General features: G+C 48.1%; 2 protein-coding genes across 2 annotated transcripts in view; one reads left to right on the forward strand and one right to left on the reverse strand.

Moving 5' to 3' along the window:
* The first annotated feature begins 354 nt into the window (after positions 1–354).
* On the forward strand, positions 355–4,891 carry C3H12orf76 (chromosome 3 C12orf76 homolog). The gene is made up of 2 exons (XM_057764891.1): positions 355–525; positions 3,678–4,891. Exons 1-2 carry the CDS (start codon positions 393–395, stop codon positions 3,761–3,763), a joined length of 219 nt encoding a protein of 72 aa, XP_057620874.1. The 5' UTR covers positions 355–392; the 3' UTR covers positions 3,764–4,891.
* A 2,091-nt stretch (positions 4,892–6,982) lies between these two features.
* Positions 6,983–18,091, reverse strand: part of Ankrd13a (ankyrin repeat domain 13A) — a 32,259-nt gene continuing 21,150 nt past the window's right edge. Inside the window, exons 7-15 of the mRNA XM_057764350.1 lie at positions 16,415–16,481; positions 15,310–15,391; positions 14,192–14,253; positions 13,197–13,327; positions 12,617–12,774; positions 12,182–12,289; positions 11,241–11,401; positions 9,459–9,526; positions 6,983–8,905 (exon numbers count right to left, since the gene is read on the reverse strand). Coding sequence (XP_057620333.1) covers positions 8,710–8,905; positions 9,459–9,526; positions 11,241–11,401; positions 12,182–12,289; positions 12,617–12,774; positions 13,197–13,327; positions 14,192–14,253; positions 15,310–15,391; positions 16,415–16,481 — 1,033 coding nt within the window. The 3' untranslated portion in view covers positions 6,983–8,709. The remainder of the gene's footprint in view (positions 8,906–9,458; positions 9,527–11,240; positions 11,402–12,181; positions 12,290–12,616; positions 12,775–13,196; positions 13,328–14,191; positions 14,254–15,309; positions 15,392–16,414; positions 16,482–18,091) is intronic.

Raw genomic sequence — 18,091 nt, forward strand, 5'->3', positions numbered from 1 at the left:
TAAATAGAAAAATACGTGTTAAATTCGTCAGCCAAATGGCAATGAAGTTAAGCGGGACGCTAGGTGGAGTGGAAATATTTGAGTGAGGGGGAGGCTGCAGTTTTAGAAAAAGATGGGTTTGTAAAGCAAAGCCTTTCAACGTTGTGAGCAGGGAACATTCTGGGCGGAACGTTAATCTTCGCGGAAATTGGCCTGGGTGCGGTATTAAGACCGGACAACATTGGCGGAACCTTGTCCCGTCTCCACCAGGCCTCTCCCAATCCCTCCACCCCCGTCTAGTTTCCACGGCAACCACGTGAGCCGACTACGCTGGCCGCGGAAAGGGAGCGTCTAGAGGCGGGGCTTGAGGCGGAAGCCGCGTCCGCACGCGCGGTGCGGAGCAGGCTGCAGAGATGCTGCTTGCGGGGTGGTTGTGGCTTTGTGCAGCGCTCTGCAGCCTCCTGCTGGGGCAGGCCGAGGCCCCGAACCCCGGGGTGCCGCCGGAGCGGAGCCGGCCCTACGCGGTGCTGCGTGGGCAGAACCTGGGTGAGCGGAGCGGGGCGAGGCGGGGCGGAGCGGGATGCGCGTTTGCTGCCAGAGCAAACAGCACCAGGGCTTGGGAGCGGGCGGCGCGGGAGCTGTCCCTGACGTCTGGTGCTCACAGAGCCAGTTTTCCTGCTGTCAGCCCAAGCTTGGGAGCCAGCTCTCTTGCCCTATGTGCTGGCGGCACCTGCTGAAATTAGAAGCTGGAGACCTGGGTTTGTGCCTTCATGTCCGACTCTATGGATTCAAGCTGGGCAGTAGGGCTAAATCTGCATCCATCCCTCTTCCTGCCAGATAGGCCCGTTCTCAGCATTGGCGTTTGTAATGGACGTTTTAGCATTCCCTACACACCAGGTGCTGTGCTCGGGACTTACATGTATTTGGGGAGCTTCATTGTAAGCTAATGAAAAAGTAGGGCTTTTCAATCCTGTTTTAACAGAAAAGGTAAAGTTATGTTACTCAGGGATACCCAGATTTGGCATGGTGAATGCCAATACTTGAATCTGGGATTTGTGGGATCTCGAAGCAACTTTGGGGAGTATCTATCACATAATGCATGGCCTTGAAAGGAGCTCTGGTTCTTGATACTGGGCAAACCAGATGTGTCCGTCTCTCCTCCACCCTCCCTCCCCACCTGATACCGTTCTGGGCTGTCTTTCTATGGCTTGCTTTCTCCCACGTTTTGACCACTTACTTTATACCTATCTAGCAGTCCGCTAAGTAGTTTTCAGAGATTTTCAGCCTGATCCTTTAGACTTGGGTTTGTCAGCCTGGATACAACTGACACCTTAAATCATGTGATTCTTTTTTTAGCTGTGGGGAGGGGGAGAGGCTGTCCTGAGCATAGGATGTTCATGAGCCCCCTATCCTTTACCCTCTGGATGCAGTCACACCCGCCACTTGCAGTCTACACAATCACAATGTTTCCAGTCCTAACCCTTTGGGTTAAGACCCCTACTGAAGAACAGCAAGCTGAGGATGCTCCCAAACTGTCTTAGCTGTAGTAGTAGTAGTAAGAATAATCATCATTATCATCATCAGCAGCTACACAAAGAGCGTTACGAAAGTTTACGCTGTGGTATTGCAACATCAAGCAGGTAATGTGTCCGCACTGGATGCTTTGAGGCAGTCTGCTTAGTAATCATGCATATATCTAGAGTCTGGAACAAAGTAGAAAGAATTGTCCTTTACCGCCTGGAGTTCAAGAAATGTGGCCCTAGGCAGTTGAGGGCAGTGGGAATTTTATCGCTGATTTCATGAACAAGGACACAGAAGTTGGGGGCCTTTACTAAGATGTATAGCCTAGGAAGCACATGGGAACCCAGGCAGTCTGACCTCAAACCCCGAACTCTTAACTGCCGTGAGTGCTGCCTGTCTTGGCCGTAAATGAAGTGTTCAACTATATGCACTTACTATATGCCCAGTACTTTATTGAACACTGCTTGAAGTTAACCCATAGTTAAGCTTAAAGAAATACTTTTAATTGAGTTTCATTTGTTCCACTTTATTGATGCAGAACATGATTCTCAGTGATGGGAAGTGACCATGGGATGGAGTTGTCTTTCACAGTCAGGTGGTGGCGTGCACCTACAGTCCCAGCACTTGGGAGGCAGAGGCAGGTGAATAACTGTGAGCTCGAGGCCAGCCTGGTCTACAGAGTGAGATCCAGGACAGCCAGGGCCATACAGAGAGACCCTATCTTGAAGAACAGTAGCAACAACAAAACGTCTTTTAAGGTTGTTTTTGGATTACTGATATGCCCTGCAAGAGAGGTGGGTACAAGGATGAAGAATAGAGGGGCTTATCAAGTTCCAAATGGATATTAATTCAAATAATATTGATATCTAGCATATGGTTTTAATTAAGCTTTTTCCTTTTTTCCTTTGTTTGGATTTTAGGTGTGGTGTGGTGTGTGTGTGTGTGTGTGTGCATGCATTTGTGTATCCAATGAGGCCAGAAGTGGATATCAGATCCCTGGAACTAGAGTTATGGGTATGTGCTGGGTCCAGTATGGGTGCTGGGTCCAGTAACACAATCTTGGTCTTAAACAAGCTAAATGCCATGTCTCCGGATAGCCCAGGTCAACTAAATACCTGGCCAAATTGTCAAAAGTCTTTAATTTCCAGTTTCCTAAAGTTATGAGTACAACTGGACTTAAAATTCTCTTGCTCCATTCAAACCATTTCCGTACATTCTAGAAGGGGCTTTAAAATTAAAGGGAAAGAAATCGGCTTCTTAAAATAGAAGCAAAAGAGAGATAAATGCTCGGCAGTAGTTCCTGGCTGCACCGCAGGGAGCCAGAGCTTGGTTCCCAGCACCAATAAAGATCTCAGAACTACATCTGGCCTTCTGGAGTAGTGACACACTCTTAAAACTACATCTGGCCTTCTGGAGTAGTGACACACTCTCAAAACCACATCTGGCCTTTTGCAGTTGTGAAATGCTGTCTTTGTCATTTTTCCTATCCTTTCTCCCCCTTACCCACCAAGAAAAGAAGCTCTTTGTGTAATAATAACTAGGCTAAGAGGGTGTGATGGGATAGAGGTGGGGCAGGCACAGATGAAATGACCGTCTTGAAAGTAGGCAGGTCTAGGCTTCTCCGAGGAACTGGACTGGTGCCTGGCGCGGGCCCACAGACTTGGAACTAAGCATTTATAAATGTGCCTTTGCTTATCAAAGGTCACAGCGCTTTGAATGCCACAGAAGACCGCTGCTGCTGAGTGAAGCTAAGTGGCTTACGTTCGTAGCTTAAAGCCCCAGGCTGCCAGGCTGAGTCCTCTTGTTGGCCCCACTCCTTCCCTGAGCACCCTGAATGTTTTAGACACAAACTGTACTCTCAAAAACAGCTGGGGCTGGAGAGAGAGCGCAGCAGTTAAGAGCACCACCTGCTCTTGCAGAGGCCCTGGGTTTGACTCCCAGCATTCACATGCCACTTCAAACTTCTGTAACTCTAATCCCAGGGAATGTGCCCCCCCCCGGGGGGGGGCCTCTCTCACTGTGCTGTACCTGTGGGGTGACTTGAGGAAGTGCCTGGCTATTTCTGCCACTCGGCGCAGTAAGTACTCTTGGGTCAAGTAGCAATTGAAAAAGCACTGTCTGTTAATGAAATCATGGAGCCTGGAGCTCCCACAAGGTAACTTGTTTTCCCTTTGCAGTGCTGATGGGGACCATTTTTAGCATCCTGCTGGTAACCATCATCCTTATGGCATTTTGTGTCTACAAGCCCATTCGTCGTCGGTGACAGCCACAGATCACCCGGCTTCAAGTTGCGCTGACAGCATGAGTCGCGCTGCACGTGAGCCCCTGGAGATGATGGAATCAGAACTCGTAGGAAGTGCCCACCGATATGGACAGGGCTTAGAAAAGCATCTAGCAGTAATTGTTTCCTAGCCTCAGTGTTGGCTGCCAAGTCGGCATCTTGGTGCTTTTGTTTGGCTGTGTGGGCTAAAAGTAAAGGCTGAAGCTCCAAGGCTCCTCTAAAGACATGTCCTTTGCCAAGTGTGCAGAAGAGCTGCGCTGAAGAGCAATAATCACTAATGCTTGAAATAAGGAAGAGGAAGACTCAACATGTAGACATCCCCTGCTTTCAACCATTCTGTCTTGGTGTGTTACATGGGGGCCAGTAAGATGGCTCAGAAGGTAGAGGGGTTTGCAGCCAAGCCTGATAACCTGAGTTTGGTTCTTGGAACGCATCTGGTGGAAGGAGAGAACTGACTTCCATGGCTTGTTCTTTGACCTCCACACATGAATAAGTAAATATAAAAACAAAGACGACGTTTCCTTTCTACTGAGGTGCTCTAGGATACCCTGGTTGAAAAGCCAGTGTTCATTGTGGAGAACCTAGGCCGTCATTCCTTGCCTTCATTGGCGCTGGACTTGAATGGCCACAGTTGGGCCGGAATTGTATCCCAGGTCTGTAGTCACACGCCCCCCGGCCTGCCAGAAGAACTTCACCTGACTCAGACAGATTGATGTCCCTCCCACCTGTGGCCTAAAGCTTTTGTAACTTTCCAGATGGGATTATGAGAGACTTAGCTCTCCGTCTTCTCCCGGGTGTAGGGCTCAGCTATGTGTCCACTGTGCAAGCTGCTGTTTGCAGGACTCTCGGCGTTTCAAGTGCTGCTACTGAACTTGAGTTCTCCTACTGATACTTCTCATAGTCATAGAGTGGTCGTTAGTATTTATTCTGCTAGATTTAATTTTGTCAGAATTGTTGCAATGCTTAGTCTTGTGTTCCCACAAGCACAGCACTGGTCTTTGTCTTATTGTCTAACAACCTGTACTCGATGTGAATTAACTGAGGAGGAACACTGTAACTGTTGGGGTCTTGTCTGTAAACTTGTAACACTGAGCCATTAAAATATCAAAATTAAAGAGGAATCCTGTCTGCTGTTTGATTCATCATGTTTCCAAGTGTTTAAAATGCAGGGTGGGGCTATATTGATGGCTCAGTGGTGAGGAGCACTTGTTGCTTCTGTAGAGAATTAGGCTTGGTTCCTGGCATGTAGATGGTGGCTCACAGCTACCTGTAACTCCAGTTCCAGGGACTTTTGATGCCCTCTGCTGACCACAGGTAGACACGGAGCATGTGTCGTGAACAGACATCACAAGGCAAACCAGTGCAGGTGTATGTGGTGTGCATTTGAATCTGGCCTCATTTATTTAAGGTAGACCTGTGTAGTGGAATTTAGCATGTGAAATAGTAAGGCTGAGCCAGACTCACATTGGGCTGGGACAGCATCCCGCACTTTTGTTCAAGGCCGACTATAAGGAGCTACCCTTCTCCAGAGCCCGTTTCTTTACCAGCAGTAACACCGGCACCCTGAAGCCGGGGTGATGGAAAACACTAAAATGTAGGAGACATGGCCACACACAGTCAGGCTGCTCTCCCCAGGAGTTCCAGGTATTGCCCTGACAGATGAGAAATATGTGGGCACTGAGATTGTGTCCCAAGAGGGCATGTCCAACCCCACTTCATGAACAACCTGTTTTGATATACCACTGTAATCCTTGTTGTCATTTTAAAGATTTTAAAAGGAAAGAGTAAAATCTTACCAAGCCTATAGTCCTTCTATTGTTCTTTGCTTGGTAATAATCATGTGGACATGGATGAGTCCAGGACAAGGAACCGGACCAGAGACACTTGGTTGGAAACAGAAATTGTGGGGCTGGAGAGATGGTTTAGCAATTAAGAGCATGGGTTTCTCTTCCAGTGGACCCGAATTGATCCCTGCATCCACATGAGGCAACCACCACTACTGCAGTTCCAGGGCGCCCCTGGCTTCTGAGGGCGCCAGCACTCAGAAGGCAGCAGGAGATGGGTCTCTCGCCAACCAGGGCTCCACAGATGGATCCTATCTCAGATAAACAGCTTATGAAGGGAACACAAGGCTGTAAGGCGTGACGGGCATCTGAACACATGAGCACTCCAAAGCACACGGGCTCATCTCCCGGTGCTGCTGGAGGTGTGGGGGCTCCGGAGCACTAGTCGCATAGCTTCTAGCTGGACTCATTTCTAGACTCGGGGCTAGGCAGCACTTGGACCTCCATTACTTACTGTCCCATGGTCACTTAAAATCTCTAGTCCAGTCCATCTCCCTTGATGTCACCATGGTTAGGAGGCGCCCGAGGCCAAGCTGCTGCCTATGTGTTCACGTCACTATTCAACACTTCACTGTGTTGTGTAACAAGACTGGAACAGACTCTCAGAAACCTGTACTCATGGGCTGGAGAGATGGCTCAGTGGTTAAGAGCATTGCCTGCTCTTCCAAAGGTCCTGAGTTCAATTCCCGGCAACCACATGGTGGCTCACAACCATCTGGAATGAGGTCTGGTGCCCTCTTCTGGCCAGCAGACATACAGACAGAATATTGTATACATAATAAATAAATATATAAAAAAGAAACCTGTACTCAGTGGGACGGCGCTTCCAGGTAGAAGTGATTGGAGCATGGGCCTTGGTGAGCTACTCGGTGTTAAGTCATCCATAGACTGCCTGTGACCTGCAAAGGGGGTGTGGCTCACGTACTGTTAACTCCCCAAAGCACAGCTGCTCCTCCCATCTTCCTAGGACAACTAAAATACTGTTATCCAGCCAGTGCCCTTTGCTTTTAAGGCCCGGATTTTACTCGAATGCCTTAGAAATATCCCCCCATCACTCTGGCTTCGAGGAATGAGTCTCTTGGATCAGCGGTGTTGATGCTGGCCCCTTTTCCCCTCTCCCAGGAGGTGCATGAAGAGGAACTCAAGTGGCCCAGCACTGGATCCTTTTCATGTATTCACACCTGGTACAAGTTGTAAGGCAATGCTGACTGTGCCCTGGGCAGGAAGGCTGGAGACAGGCGATGGTCTTTGCAAAGGGCAGGTACTGCCGACAGGGAGTGTGTGTTCCTGCAGTGGTGAGAGGACGCACCGCAGGAGAGACAGAACTGACTGGCAGGGCCTGTGGGCGCCCTCTGTGGAAGCGTATTTATTTGCATTTTAAGACAGAACACATGGGGAAAGCTGCAACATGGTGATGCAGTGCTCAGTCCCTTTTTAAGTGACTTCCTAGGGGCACAAGCACAGACTTCAGAAAGCAGAGCAATGGAACGCAAACCTGGGATTCACCTCAGTGAGTAAACATGGCCCCAGTGCAGCCATTCCCACAGTGTCTACTGGCAAATGCCAAGTAAACAGCTGCCAAGCTGAGCAGAAAGCAAATGTGATGCCCACCCTCGTCTTCTGTACAGGGCAGGAATTTTGGTTAGACCATCACAAAAGGTAGGTGCTATGAGAAATTAAAAATCACAATTCTTTTTGACTAAGAACATTTTACTGGCAACATTGACTGTATCAAACAGACATTCTTGAGAATGGTGGACTCTCTCTTCCTATCCCAACAGAAGCATAACAGGGAGCAGACTCAGAACAGAGGAAGGTACTGTTAGCATGTGATCAGTGCAGCCTGTGGGTTTAATGCCTGCACCAGGTGAGGGGTGCAAGGTGCCCTTGGCTGCATTCCCCAGGGGTCGGTCTGTTATGCAATAGGTATTTACAGGAGGGTTAGACAAAATAGTTAACTACTAAAGGTATCCAAAAAAGGCCTGAGAAAATCTGGTTAAAATGCATAACCTTGTATTGCTACTGATGGGAGTAGTCATTTTTATATCTCTTAAAAATAATAAAAACATTCTGTTAAAAAATATATTTATCCAGAAAGATGTTGATTTGAACTCTAAAAAGCAATATGGAGTCGTCACTTTTCCCTTTTGGATGAAGAGCCTCTACTCCAGGTCCGCTCTCTCCTGGCTTCAGGGCCACCCTGCCTTCTCTAATGAAGCTAGCTCATGCAGTTGGCTCTCCCCAGGCTGGAAATCCTTCACTGGAGCAGGCACGGAACGCACGGTAGCTAGATTCTCTGCTGTTCCCATGGTTTGGTCAGCTTGCGTGCTTTGAGAACCAGCCATGGATTCCCCAAGCTGCTCCTCCAAGGACAGGATTAGCTGCCTTCGGTTTAGCCTGGAGGATGCTGCTCCCAAAGGAACTGCCGTTATGGATTCCAATCAGGTCCTCAGTGTGTGGAGTGAGGTGGGTTAAACTATTAGTAATTTTTAAGGCTAAGGCAATATCCGTGGTCATTTGTATATCTTAATTTGATGCAAATAGCCATAATCTAAAATAGATCCTGTATATATCCTCCTAGCGGGGGCGGGGGGGGCGGGGGGGGTAAAGGGCACAGTCAAGGTAGAGATGGGGAGGTGTAATGGCAATGTCTAGGGACCCTATAGGAAGGGAATAAAGAGGTCAGCAGAACCCGTTTCTTTGGTGAACACTCTACAAAGGCTGCTGCTCTCCTGTAGAAAAGCACCCTGACTCTGCAGTGATGTGTGTTATCACTTCTGATGAAGATATATCTACTAACCTGCAGGGCTTGGCGTCACTGTCTAAAGCTGGTAGTAAAAATGTGACCTGCAGGCCAGGACAGCTAATGGAAGGTGGTGATACTCTCCTCCCTCAGCCTGGAGATGGGGCCTTCCAGTGCTGCCCTCCTCCACTCTGGGGAGTCCCTGGTCCTGCACCTTTGCATAAAGGAAGGGGCAGCTGCTGCCTGCAGGAAGTGTAGGCCTCTGCTGTAGGGTCGCAGCTGACGAAGCACCCCCATGCAGCCCAGAGCCTGTACTCTGTGCAGCCCCTGGACAGAAATGTCTACTTCTCAGTGAGTGACAGCCGTAAGACTTGCTGGAGTTCGGCCTCTTCCTCCTGGAGCCTTAGCTCCTGTTCCGCCAGCTCTTTGGCAGACAGCTCCATGGCCAGCTGCAGGTCACTATCAAAACGGCTCGACTCACTGAGGGCACCTGGGCACGAGCCTTCCATGGTGGTTAGAAGGCTCTCCTGGATGGCCCTAGGGTAGAAAATGGAACAGAGTTATTGCTATCCTGGAGGTGGTGGCAGCAACTACATTCTTACTGTTACTAAGAGCACACTGTACCAAGCACTCCTGACGCACGATGACGTCTACCCTGCTGAGGTGGAGGTGCTGGGCCTGTGAACCAGCATCCCCCAGTTCTAAGCTATGAATGAAGTCCAGTCTGTTAGAAAGCAGTGCTCACACATGCTTCCCATAGGAAGGAGGAGGCACTACTGCAGGTTCCACCATTTCCGTAGCTCGACCCCAACTGTCTTTAACCCTGCATATCCTCACCCAGCTAGACCTGCAATTGCACATTCACAGAAGACCAGGCCAAGCAGAAGACATTTACCCAGGGCTTTGCTGCAAGCAGCCCTAGCCTGTGAGCCAGTCAGCACTCAGGTCAGAGCTGGTTTAATGGATAACCACAATAAAAGAAGCATGAAAGCTGACGCCTAAACTCCCTGCTGAGCACGAGCCACAGAGATGCCCATGTATCAAGTACCGTGCCAACAAAAGCCACGTTATGAAAAGTCCCATCAGTTACCTTTCATACTGGGCTTCATAGCTGTGGGTGGGGCTGATCCCTCCATTTGAAGCTGGTCCTGAAAGTTCCTGGCAAAAACAAACGATGGGTATAAATACCTCGTAGAAGGAACAGTTGCCAAAATGACAAGGAAATGAACACAGTGAGAACAAAATGTACAGCATTCATAAGTTGTCGCTGACTGTGCTGTGTGGACACCAACAGCGACCATCACTACACTTCCCTACTGTACGGTACAGGGCATCAGGCATTACCCTGGAACGGGGGCCACCACCTTCTCAGACTTGACAGAGGTCCTCTAGAACCAGTGCCCTAGGATGGCAGCCACACAGCCAAGGCAGGGCATGCTTTAGAGACAAGCTGAGAAGACGCAGTTGGGTACTGGTCGCCCTGGTCTCCAGTTATTGTCCTCAATGGCTACCATCAGGAGAGCAAAGCCAAGCTCATTTGCACAGGGAAAGCAAGGGTGATGTTTTGTCTCAAGGCTGAATCTTCTCCAAGGAGCTTCCCAAAAGTAGATAGCCCAGCTGTCAAAAAGTAAATAAAAAAATCAACCCCACCCCATCTACTCCCCACAAAAAATAAGGGCTGAAGAGATGGCTCAGTGTTTAAGAGCACTGGCTGCTTTTCTAGAACCCAGTTTTGGTTCCCAGCACCCATGTGGCAGCTCATAACCATCCATAACTTTAGCTCCAAGAAATTCAACAGTCTTCTGGCCGCCTCATGCACCAGACACAGACATACATATACATTTTAAAAAATTAATGAAAAAAAAAGTACAGCAAATGAATCTGGACTGGGTCTGTGATGGCAGAGGGGAGTCAAGGAGGAGGTGGGACTAGGTTACTCGAGCCCTGGAAGCTTTGGTAAACACTGGCAGGCTCATGGACACCGTGCTCACAATTCATACTCCCAGGAATTCCCAGCATGCTCTGCAAATTCCTGAGGAATGGACAGTGGAAGGAAAGAAGAAACCAATAACCAACAACTGGACAGCAAACCCTGGGGCACAAGGCCACTGCAGAGCACATGAGACCCATCTTGGCCACTGCAGAGCACATGAGACCCATCTTAGAGAAAAAGGGCAAAATCCTGGGACACAAGGCCACTGCAGAGCACATGAGACCCATCTTGGAGAAAAAGGCAGGAAAAGGACAAAGACAGTGCTGGCACTCCCTTGTCCTCAGCAGGTTGTCTATGGCCAAAGCTGACCTCTGCCCAAGCTAGGAGCAGTGGACAGCAGAAGGTGGAAGGGCAAGCCTCCTGGGACAGCAGCACCAAAAGCCACAGAAGCGGGGGGACAAGGCATTAACCCTCCCACCCACCACCCACCCCTGCTGCAATGTGCTCTTTTCTTAGTTCTAACTGAGATGCAGAAGGAGTTTAAAGAGACTCCTCAAAATGGAAAAACTGTCAAGAGTGAGATTCCATTTTATCACACCCTGTCTAAGAAACTGTTACACAGTGAAAGTCCACATCACTGCCTTAACTAAGACTACTGACAAGAACGTAGTACTTCAATTCTAGAAGATTATATAGCACACCTTGAAAAATACACAAGAGCTCTACAGGTGAGCTTGAGTTACATACAGTAACTCTGCCTTTAATTACCAACAATGCAGCCATGGTGATGTCGGTAGGTCTCTTGTATAGCAAGCTATGGTGAAATGACCTGCACAAACACTGTGAACACACCAGACTTTTTCTTAGAGCAAGTCTGAGCTAGAAACTTCAGTGAACAGGGGGTGCACGCATGGGGGGGGGGTGGTGCCGACAGCGCACCTGGCTCCTGCTGGACTCCAACAGGCTCTGCTGGATGGCAAACTGCATTATCTCATAGTCCTCATCTTGGAGATGCACGTTCCTGCCGTTGTCTTGAACATGATAGGATTCAGGGATTTCAAACACAGACTGATCAACCTCGAAGTTTGTGACCTCGGAAGCTGAAACACAAAGGCAGCTGTTCAGTGTCTCCACTCACTCATTACAGATAGCTCAGACAACTTTTTTCTTCGTGTTTTTGTTTTTATGAGAAAGGGTCTATATAGCTCAACCTGGCCTCAAACTCAAAACATAGCCCAGGCTGGCTCCAGACTCATAATCCTCCTGCCTCAGACTATGGTGTGTTTTCAAGTGTCTGGGGGAGGGGAGGGGATTGTTTCCTTGACTGTTCTTTCCTGATACGGGGATCTTATTGTAATGCTCATGCTGGCCTCAAACTCCTGGACTCAAGTCCTCCAGCCTCTGCCTCTGAGTGCTGGGATTACAGGCGTGAGTCACTGCGCCCAGCCTAAAAACATCTCAAATCAAAGAGATGAAACCAGTAGCGACTCGGGAGCCAGGGCGTAGCGGGTGGCGCAGTTTGCCCAGCACGTGAAACTCTAGTTCACAATTCAGTGCTGCCAGATGAAAGTGTAAATCCACCCCAGAAGACAGTTTTTCCTTGTTCTTTGATCGTTCCTGGTGGAAACTAACACATAATCATAACGAAGGAGACTCGGTGGACTGTAAAGTAGAAAGAGTCTCCTCCCGAATGGAGCCAACTGAGCAACCTGACACGGTGGCCGAGATGTGCCCTTCTTCCTCCAGGTTTGCCAAGTTCTTGTCGCAGTGACAAACCGACACAGCACCCATAGTTGTTTCTCTTATGCATCACAGACTTACTTCAAAGTGTTCAGTTAATGACATAGGACTAAGATGCAGACGCGGCCTTTTAGCTGTACCTGTGTCGGCCTGGATCCCCTCCACACTCTGACTCTCTTCAGCAGTGCTACAGCCATTAACATTTCCAAATGTAATCCGTGCGTTCAAAACGTGAAACAAGGGGATTTCTGACAAAGTAAAAGCTTCTATCAGTAGACTTCACTGAAAACAATAACCACTGGCTAACATTATGATAAAGCACACTTTACAGCAGGTTTTCTTCAGTCCTCACAGCAGCGCACCCCTCCCCCACCACCACCAGCACACATGCACCCCCAGTCCACAGATGAGAAAACTGAGACTGAGTAAGACCCAGGTGAAGAACTTTCTCCTAGATCACAGCAGCAAGTGATCAAGACAGGAATCAAGTGTCATGAATACTCCACCATCCAAAATCCAAAATCGCCTTGTCCATACTAGTCTAAAAGCTAACCCTCAATTTTATTTAACCATACCTATTTTGACAGGGAATCCAGGAGGAAAGTCCAATTTGATAAAATCTCTCAGTCTTGCAAAATGAGCGCTAGTTCGAGCCATGAGGTCAATGATAGGAATGACCTGCTCCACGAGGGAGAGAGGGAACTCTTCACACATCCACAGTGTAGCTTTAAACCTGCAGGGTTTGACAGTGAGTGCTGGGGGGAGGGGGCGCAGGTCACTGCTACTCAGCACTAGACAGAGCACCCTTCAGAAGCCCCCCACCCCACCCCCGTTATTCCTGAACCAGGACTTGTAACGGACTGGAACCCGAGGAACTCTGAGACCTGACAGTGAGGGAAAGGGCTTGACAGCACTTCATTATCAACTGAGATTTACCAGCAGTGAATAAAACAGATCAATACAGAACAAAGGTGCTCCCCTGCCTCTGCTCGCTATGACAAAGGCTAAGCAGAGAGCCGGTTACTGTTGGATTTGTCAGATTAAGTAGCTTCAACATTACTTTTAAAGGAAGGGGCAAGGAATGATCAAAGCCAACCCTGAAGAGCACAATTTCAGATGGCCCCATGGGTGAACAGGGCCACATCTTCCACTTACTTCTGTGTTCTAATCGTCAGCTCTTTTGGCCTTCCAATGTCCCTGTCCTTCAGATCAAAGTCTTCATCAAAGTACTCGTCGGGTGTGATGGCCGTGGGGTTATTTACGGTGGCACACTCCGTGGTGAGGTCCTGCTGAGCCGGAAGTTATGGATCAGGATTGCCTGACTCTAAAGTACAGCCCCACAACCGGCTGCATGTGTTCACCGCATGAACAAGCAAGTCTAACAGCCTTCCCAGTTCCATCCACACCCTCTTTCCATCTTTATGTCCTAGGTATGGAAGTCACAGCCATGTGAGCAGGCGTGGGTGTGGAAGCTGGTACCCACTGTACCAAATGCACAGTTAGTTGGGGATCAAAAAAATGGTTGCTGAGCAGTGTAAAGCCCTGAGCCGGTCTCAAGTGCCATGCTCAGAGAAGGTCCTGTTTATCCCAGAGAGAGCGAGCCCGATTCCAGGACCAACTCTTACTCCAAAATCTAGATTTTCTTTTTCAAAGTCTCATTTATCTAATTTCTCCCCAAAGAGTATGCTATGGGATAATCCTGTATGCTGTGAATATGCATTACTCTCATTAGTAGACAGGAAAGATGATTTGGCCTATAGCAAGGTGGGAAAGCCAAACTGAAAATAGGAAAGAGTGTGGAATCGGGGAGAGACCCCAGGGAGCTGCCCAAGAAGCGAGATGCTAGAGGATGGGTAAATCTGTGAACCACGTGGCAATGCACAGATTAGATAGAAATGGGTTCATCTAAATTTAAGAACCAGTTAGTAATGAGTCTGAGCTTTTGGCCGAGCATTCTGTAATTAATGTAAGCTTTTGTGTGTTTGTTTGGGACCAGGTGACAGGTATCAAAGGAAAATCCTGCCTCTATTTACAAGAGTATCCATAGTGCACCTTGGGAGCTGATGTTTCTTTCTAAGTCAAGTGACCTACTCAGGACCCAATGGCCTCCATCTCAGGACCCAGTGGCCTTCACAAACAGAAGAACTCACCCCTTGAGCACCAAACTGATGTTCCACAGTTCCCAGCAGAGACTCCAGTGGATTCCGGTCCTCTAGAAAGGAGGGAAGATCAACAGAATCAAGCCCTCCTGATCCAAGTAACAATTCCACTTATGGGCAGGGAGATAAACACCCATGAGGTGAGCTTGCCCCAGAATACCCTCTCATTAGGAACTTTAGCCTAGAGGAACCACTATAGGAATCCCAGCAGTGTTACCATGGGAACCATTGTTATATGTGATTAACATACATCATTAGAAAAATGAAAAAAACAAGAATTCAAGTAGAGCATTTTAGCACTGGCTTAGGAGACAGCTAGATGGACCCCTCAACCCTAGCCACTCAGGGCTGTGCTCTGGCACTAGCCCGCACACCCGAGCACAGCTGGTGGCCAAGCTGCTACCTGCACGTTCTAGATGACTGCACATGCCACATGCCAACTCACTGAATCCTCTCAGTGACTGGAAGAGTGGCCTAGTACCACCTCCATTCTACTACAGAGGAACACGAGGCCTACAGCACAGACAACTTCACAAGGCCACGGAGCTGGCAAAGCCAGGATATAGTAACCGGAGGCCAAGGTCCATGAAAATCTCATCACTGCGGTGAGGTAAAGCCACTCATCCCAGTGATAATATCCTCCAATATCTTCTCATGCTCCATTTCTGTTGTTGCTGCTACTAAATCCAAGTTATTTGCAATAACACACATAAACAAGCCCTTGTGAATGAATGGCTTTAATTACAACGGAAATCAACTGTGAAAAACTCCAAGAATGAGTCAGACTAAGGAAATGTTTAGGAAGAGAAGTTAGGATCTGCATATCCAAACACATTTACCCCAAACTAAACAGAGTTCAGTGTAGACCAGTGGTTCTCAACCCATGGGCCACAACCCCCGGGGGGAGGGGGTCAAACAACTCTTTCACAGGGGTTATCTAAGATGTTTACATATGATTCATAACAGTGGCAAAATTACAGTTATGAAGTAGCAATGAAAATAATGTTATGGTGGGGTCAGCACAATGTGAGAGAAGAGTCGCAGCATTGGGAAGGCCGAGAACCCCCGCTCTACACGATCATCCAGAAGGAGGCAGGGGTGCTCTTTACCTTTATATCTCTTCTTTTCCTCCTCCGTCAGGTGTTCTGTCCGTATTTTGGTTATCACACTCACATTGTTTACTGTGTAAACCTTGAGAGAAGTGTGCAAAAGACAACAATGACACGGAATCCAAGGCAACTCAAGCATAGCAAGACTAAGAATGCTGCAGCAAAGCCAAGCAAACCCAGAAAAATTAAAGTTGGGACCCAGTCAGCAACCCCAGTCTCCTCTAGATGAAGAGATGGCTCCCACCTGGGGACCTGCACTTCCTACTGCAAAAGGGGCTCGGCAAACAGCTTCCACTGGGTTCCTCTTGCTCCTAAACCTGCCTCCTGTGATCCATGGTGCTCTTCTAACTACTGACTTAGCTGAACTCAGGTTCTCTAGACCTGGGAGATCAGAGAGCACCAGCATCCTTTCTACTGACAAAAGAAAAAAGGCTTCTTCTAACTGCCAGCCTGAGCGTCTGAGGGTCTGGGTTTGCTGTGCACTGACAGCTGCAGACAACAGTGCACCACAGCAGCCGTCTCTAGTGCAGCTTGCTGGGCATGATGGAGCTTTTTTTTTTCTCCTCACTCAGAGGCCAGCAGAGGACCCTACAACACCTGGTTCCCTCCATCCCCGCTGTACACTAAGGAAAGTCCCACCAACAGCTTGTCAGTTGATAAAATGTCAGATGATATGACAGGTATCTCTATGATTACAGTGGTGGCTCACTGGTGCCACGTTAAGTGGGCTGGGCTAATCTTTAAAAACTGAGCCAGCATCAGCTCTAGAAATCAATTAGAATTTAAGTAATAAAGATTCACAGAAATTACTTACTACATGGTACCTTCTTTAAAAAGATAAACTGATTAAATTTAATGTAAAAAAAAATCAAAGGAATGCCTGGCTCGTTTCTCAGCAATCATTTCTCTTTAGGAAAGCCACAGACCTGCTCAGGGCATGCTATCCGTTTTCTGGAAACCACTAGATAAACCTCAGCAAGAGACACATTAGGGCTGTTCCCCAGGGTCCCCTGCAGATGCACGGAAACAATCAGAACAGGCTCCTCATTTGCACAGAAGCTAAAAAGCTATAATAATCTTATTTTTTTTAAGAGTTTCCTTTTACCTTTGCTTCGTAACCATTAACAACTTCTGCTTTATCTGTCCTCCAGCCCCAGAATCCGGATTTAGTTCTGATAAAAAGTGAACACCACAAATTTCTACATGTATAATATGCCATTCAGATTTCACCCCTACAGCCTTTACAGTCCCCAGCTTAAGTTAGTCAAAGATACTTGGAAATCATGGTCCCCTTGTCCAAAAAAGGATGCTACCAATGACAGATGCCTTAAACATCTCCCACCCACCTCCCACAGTTATCAATCAATTTGCCTCACTCCAGACAAAGACAGCTGTCACTTTTGGCTTTTAAACAGGAACTGCCAGCACAGGGGACAAAGGTTGTGACATTTTTTGGACAGCGATCCTAAAGAAGTGAGGATGACCAGTGTTTCAAGGTCTTGCTAACTACAAGGAGGTATCTGGGTCAGAACTTTTATCTGGGTCGCCCACTGCTGGCAGGGGCACAAAAGCCTCCGCCTCCAACCAGGAATTCTCAGAAGTTAAGCACAGAGCTCTTCACCTCTTGGAGAAAGGCAGATGGAACAGGAAAGGCAATTAACGCTTCCACAGTGACTGAGTCCCACAATGTGTCCCTCAGCTCAGGTAGAGTAGAGGGAAGGATGTGGAAAGTGCCTTTTCAGCCCAGACACCGATTCCAATCTATGGACGACTTTTGAGGGAGCCCAGGGGCCGTCGCAGCTGTAGAAACCCAGTTCTAGCGCCACACACTTCTGGGGGGAAATGTATTCGGGATCTAAGAACAGCTCCTAGGTTCTGATTTTTCTTTGTGTGCTATGTTTTAAAGACAGGATGTTGAAGCCAGGCAGTGGTACACTGCCTTTAATCAGTCCGCACGCCTTTAATCCCAGCACTGGGGAGGCAGAGGCAGGTGGATCTCTGTGCGTTTGAGGCCAGCCTGATCTACAGAGTGAGTTCCAGGACAGGTTCCAAAGCTACAGAGAAACCCTATCTCAAAAAACAAAAACAAAAAAACAACAAGGCAGGATGCTGCTATGTGGGCCAGGCTGGTCCCAAACCAGTGAGCCTCTTGCCTCCACCTGCAGAGTGCTGGGATTACAGGCAAGCACTTCCCGCCACTCCAGGGTGTGAACTGTTTTCAACACATCTTGCTCTGGAGGTGTTTCCCCTCAGGAGCCATCCAGTCCTCCCTTTGTCTAGAACATCACATCCTGACTTTGCCTGGCACTGTGTAAAGTTGCCAAAAGTCTTCCCTTTTGCTGTCTGACAGAGTGAAATGGACACAGGAAGCTCAGAGAACAGGAGCAGGTTAGACAAATCACAAAAGCAGAATACAGCTTTTACATTTTATGTTTCCAGTTTCCCATATCAAATTGGGACATAATGGGTATATATGTCTGTTTTAACCCATCATAAAAGGAAGACCCATGGACGTTAATTTTACAGTTAGTGCAACAAGAGCCACGTGGCAAGAGATGAAGTCCTAAAGGAATCATAGCAAATGCTGGCTGCTCTAGCTTACATTGCACAAACAAGAACAGGGTTTGGGACCATGCCCGATAACTATCAAGTCATAGCTCTTGCTGTCACCAGTAACAAAGATCGAGATATTCTGTTTGGTTAAATCATTCCTCGATTCCTTATTTTTGTGACATCAATGGTGTGTAAGCTGGGAAACTGCCGTTTCCGACACGCAGCCTCA

This window comes from Chionomys nivalis, chromosome 3 (genome assembly GCF_950005125.1).
Source record: "Chionomys nivalis chromosome 3, mChiNiv1.1, whole genome shotgun sequence".
Lineage (NCBI taxonomy): Eukaryota > Metazoa > Chordata > Mammalia > Rodentia > Cricetidae > Chionomys > Chionomys nivalis.

Excerpts from the sequence above, each read along its gene's own strand:
- C3H12orf76 (XM_057764891.1), top strand. The coding sequence starts at position 393 with ATGCTGCTTGCGGGGTGGTTGTGGCTTTGTGCAGCGCTCTGCAGCCTC. Across the intron at positions 526-3,677 it reads GCTGCGTGGGCAGAACCTGG|TGCTGATGGGGACCATTTTT; the intron begins GTGAGCGGAGCG and ends TTCCCTTTGCAG.